Source organism: Phaethon lepturus, unplaced genomic scaffold (genome assembly GCF_000687285.1).
Source record: "Phaethon lepturus isolate BGI_N335 unplaced genomic scaffold, ASM68728v1 scaffold29290, whole genome shotgun sequence".
In the NCBI taxonomy this organism is placed as follows: domain Eukaryota; kingdom Metazoa; phylum Chordata; class Aves; order Phaethontiformes; family Phaethontidae; genus Phaethon; species Phaethon lepturus.
In genome coordinates this window covers 1489-5198 of record NW_010510237.1, presented here as the reverse complement: position 1 = coordinate 5198, position 3710 = coordinate 1489, and the positions used below count along the sequence as shown (strand labels likewise).

The window sequence follows — 3710 nt, the reverse complement described above, 5'->3', positions numbered from 1 at the left end:
ATGCTCAGACCCCAAAGGACGTCGAGGAAGAGATGTCAGAGGGATCCTGAGCCCCACAGAGTGTGGACATGCGTGCCCCACATCCAGGAAGGATGCTCAGACCCCAAAGGACACTGAGGAAGAGACGTCAGAGGGATCTGGAGCCCTGCAGCACTTGGGCACGAGTTTGACAGGAGCTCCTGGGGTGCAGGGCGTGCTGCCTCGCCTGGCAGACCTCCATCCTAGAGCTTGAGCGCCGTGACACGGGGGATGTGGAAGGGACAGGTCTCCTCTGACCCCGTAGAGCTGCAGAGGGAGAAGGAGAAAACATCGGGGGGTCGAGGAGGAGCCCACATCTCCCCTCCCTGCATCTTCCCACCCCAGGCAGCCCTCCTGCCCACCCCATGCCCGCCACTTACATGAGCCGATTTCGGATGGGGCGGAAGTGTTTGGTGAGCCTGACTGCAAAGATGATATTGGGAATGAGGAAGAAGGTGCAGCATCCCAGGCTGAACCAGAAAGCATTCTGCAAGGAGAGAACACGGGGGTCCCTGCTGAGCTATGTGGGCAGAGGCAGCCCCCAGGCTCTGGAGGCGTTTGGGGAGCCTTGTGGTGGCTGGTCCCGATGGTGTGGGGGTGTCAGGGCTGCTGTTGTCACTGGTTGCCCCGATTTCCTGCTGGTTGGTGGTGGGACGCTGCACCACACAGGTCCCCACCGGACACCAGCAAAGGGACGGGGATGGGATCCTTACCCAGGGGTCAGCAATGCGGTCGCACAGGATCACCCGCCCATTGTCCAGGGCAGTGGCTGCTGGCACGAAGCCACATCCTCCCTCAGCTGGAACAAGAAGCCGAGACAAGGCATAAACCCACTCCTGGCTCAGGGGGATACATTTTGCTGCCTTGGCTCAGCTCAGGGCTTGCACACAGCATCGGTGGGGGCTTCCAGCCCCAAAGAATCCCCCTGCAGTGAAGGCAAGCACCTACCGTCTGCCCGACCCAGTTTAGATACTGTGCGAAGTACCGCAGCTCCTTCCTCGTGAAGCAGCCGATCTCCTGGGCAGAGGGAAGGCAGCATGGAGGGCAAGTGCTGTGCTCCCTAGCCCAGCTCCAGCCCCACTCCAACCAGCTCTTGGCTAATGCCAGGCTTGGAAATGAGGGCTGGAGGCTTCAGGTGCCCCTCTCCCTCCTGCAGCGCCCTGTTCTCACTCTTTTGTTCTGGCTGTGGGGAATTTTGTACCCCCTGAGGGCTAATCCAGTCCCAGCTTACCTGCCGGAGGATCTGCTGGGCTTGCACAGGCAGGCGGGCTTCCACCGAGGCCGTGGTGGCCAGTGTTGTCTTCACTCGCTCCTGGGGAAGCACAGGAAGGGCAGAGCATCCTTGGGGCACCGACCAGCAGGATGGGTGCCCTGGGGGCACCGGGAGCAGGGCGTGCAGCGCCATGCACATGCCGAGCTTCAAAATTGGGTCTGGTTGCTGGAAGGCAGGGAAAGGGGGACCTGCCCCAAGCAGAGAAACCCCCTGGCAGGGAGTGGGCAAAAATGCCGTGGGACGGCTCTGCTGAGGACACTGAAATGCCCCGAGTGCTGCAGGGGGATTTCTGATCTGCAGTGGCAAATCTAATCACTAAAGGAGACCCATCCTCCCTGGATGTGCATTTTTCCTGGCTCTCCCATCACCCTGTAACTGGCTTTTTGGGGCCCTGGCAGACGGACCCATAGGGAACCACATATTTTTTTGGAGCTGAAAGAAACCACACAAGTACCTGGAGGTGTGGCGCCAAGCGGGAGAGGAACCGGACACTTTCCCCCAACTTTGCCTGTGGAACAGGGAGGTGAAAAGGGTGCAGAAGCCACCTCACCCCTTTCACAGGGACACCGCTGGGCAAATGCCAGCAGCACCACGAGCCACCAGCCCGGGACGGACTCACCACCAAAGCCTCCTGCGATTGCACTGTGGAATTTTGCATCTGCCACAGGGCCTGGGCCTCAGCAGCCAGCCGCCCTGCCACTGTGCCGTTCCTCTGTGAGGGGGACAGCTGGGTGAGGATGTCCCCACGAGCACGCAGGCAGCCCCCGCCACCTGCCCCACCACTCACCTGCATTTTCTGCAGCCCCTCGAGGCTCCTCGCCAAGCCAGGGAGGCTGGTCTGCACCACAGGGTTTTTCATCTGGGGGAAGATGGAGTTGGCAGCTACCCGAAATCCAACCCTGGAAGCCGGCCCCAGCATGGCTGAGCCACATCCTGCCTGCCACAGTGGGGATCAGCTCCCTGTGAACGTCCCCTCACCTCCTCCTGGAAGCGCCCATAGTCCACCTCGTCCACACCACTGCGGGCAAAGGTCTCCAGGTCCTGCCTGCCCTCGCTGCGGAGGAGCCGCACGTCACCCAGGCGTGCCGTGAAGTCACCCAGGCGTTTTTGGAAATCGGCTGTGTACTGCGGTGGCGAGACGCAGGGGATGCTGCGGGGTTGCGGTGTTGCCATCCCAGTAACCCCAGTAAAACTCATGAATCCTCACACCACTACCAGAAGGTTTGGCTGTAGCAAGTCCTCACCTTGGGGGTTTTTAGATGCTCATCCAGGTCATAGGACCTCTCGAGCTGCAGCACCTCCCACAGCCCCGCACCACTCTTGCACTCCCTGGAAGGCAAAGGGACATGGGTGGCATGACCCCAAATTAGCCCTGCTATGTATAAGGGCAGAGTTGGGCTCCTGAGGCACCCACCGATATGCAGCACTGAGGTTGGAGTCCCTCCTGAGGTTGAGGTGGCGGGTGAGGTTCATGGATGGAGGCAGGTTCCCAGGGGTGTCGATGAACTGGGCAAAATGGGAGGAAAAAGAGGGTCAGGGTCAGGCGCGGGCACTCCCAGCAACAATTTCAGGGGTGCTCTGCCCTTGCAGGTGCTTCCTGGGGTACCTCATCCCAGCCAGAGCTAATCTTGCCTTTATTTGTATGTCCCCATTGCAGAGCCTCGCCAGGCAGTGTTCAGAGGGAAAGCAGTGGACAGCCCGGTGCAGGGATCCGCCTGCACGTGCACGGCCACGGGATGAGCCCTGATCCCATTTTCAACGCCACTCCCAGCCCCATTGCAGTGTGCCACTGGCCCCAAGCACCCCAGGGATCCCCAAACGACTGGAGGACAGGGGTCCTGCAGGTAGGAGCATCATCACTTTGAGCAAATTAACAGCACAAGGACAATTCCCCACTGCTGGTGCAAATCCAAGGACCTAATCCTAAACTTAATCTTCTGGGTTAGGATGGGGCTTTTCTGGATGGGTTTAGGGGGAGGACACAGAGCATTTGGAGGTATTTTGGTGCACACAAGCAGAAACTGATAGGGTTATGGGTGGATGCGTGGCCACCCACCTTATAAATCTCCTGATTGACCCAATTCCTGCAAACCAGTGTCTGGATGTTGCCCCCAACGAGGAAGGTGGCGAAAACCAGGAGGGTGAGGAGCCAGGAGAACAAGAAAGCCAGGCCCACGCCACTGAAAGAGGGAGAGGAGGTGCTGGCGGCAGCTCTGCAGTCCCGAGCGGGCAGAAAGGCTTGTGGGGACCTGCCTGGCTGGCTGCAGCCCTGCGGCTCCCTCCCGCGCCCGGGCATGCCGGCCTGCCTGGGAAGAGCCCACGGGAATGGGGTGTGCCAGGCAGCGGGGCCAGGGCGCGGGAGCTGCCAGCTGCCAGGGAGGAGCAGCTTCTCCCAAACCCGCTGGCGCCAGGGGCCGCC

At 60.6% G+C, this 3710-nt stretch overlaps 1 protein-coding gene across 1 annotated transcript in view; it reads right to left on the bottom strand.

Annotated features, from left to right (window-relative positions):
* Nucleotides 1-221: 221 nt before the first annotated feature.
* PROM2 (prominin 2) overlaps nucleotides 222-3710 on the bottom strand; it is a gene marked incomplete at its 5' end in the record, with an annotated part of 4866 nt that continues 1377 nt past the window's right edge. Inside the window, 12 exons of the mRNA XM_010296362.1 lie at nucleotides 222-285; nucleotides 399-505; nucleotides 732-812; nucleotides 967-1035; nucleotides 1250-1330; nucleotides 1746-1799; nucleotides 1911-2003; nucleotides 2079-2150; nucleotides 2270-2416; nucleotides 2536-2620; nucleotides 2706-2797; nucleotides 3348-3471. Of these exons, the coding sequence (XP_010294664.1) occupies nucleotides 222-285; nucleotides 399-505; nucleotides 732-812; nucleotides 967-1035; nucleotides 1250-1330; nucleotides 1746-1799; nucleotides 1911-2003; nucleotides 2079-2150; nucleotides 2270-2416; nucleotides 2536-2620; nucleotides 2706-2797; nucleotides 3348-3471 (1069 nt within the window). The remainder of the gene's footprint in view (nucleotides 286-398; nucleotides 506-731; nucleotides 813-966; nucleotides 1036-1249; nucleotides 1331-1745; nucleotides 1800-1910; nucleotides 2004-2078; nucleotides 2151-2269; nucleotides 2417-2535; nucleotides 2621-2705; nucleotides 2798-3347; nucleotides 3472-3710) is intronic.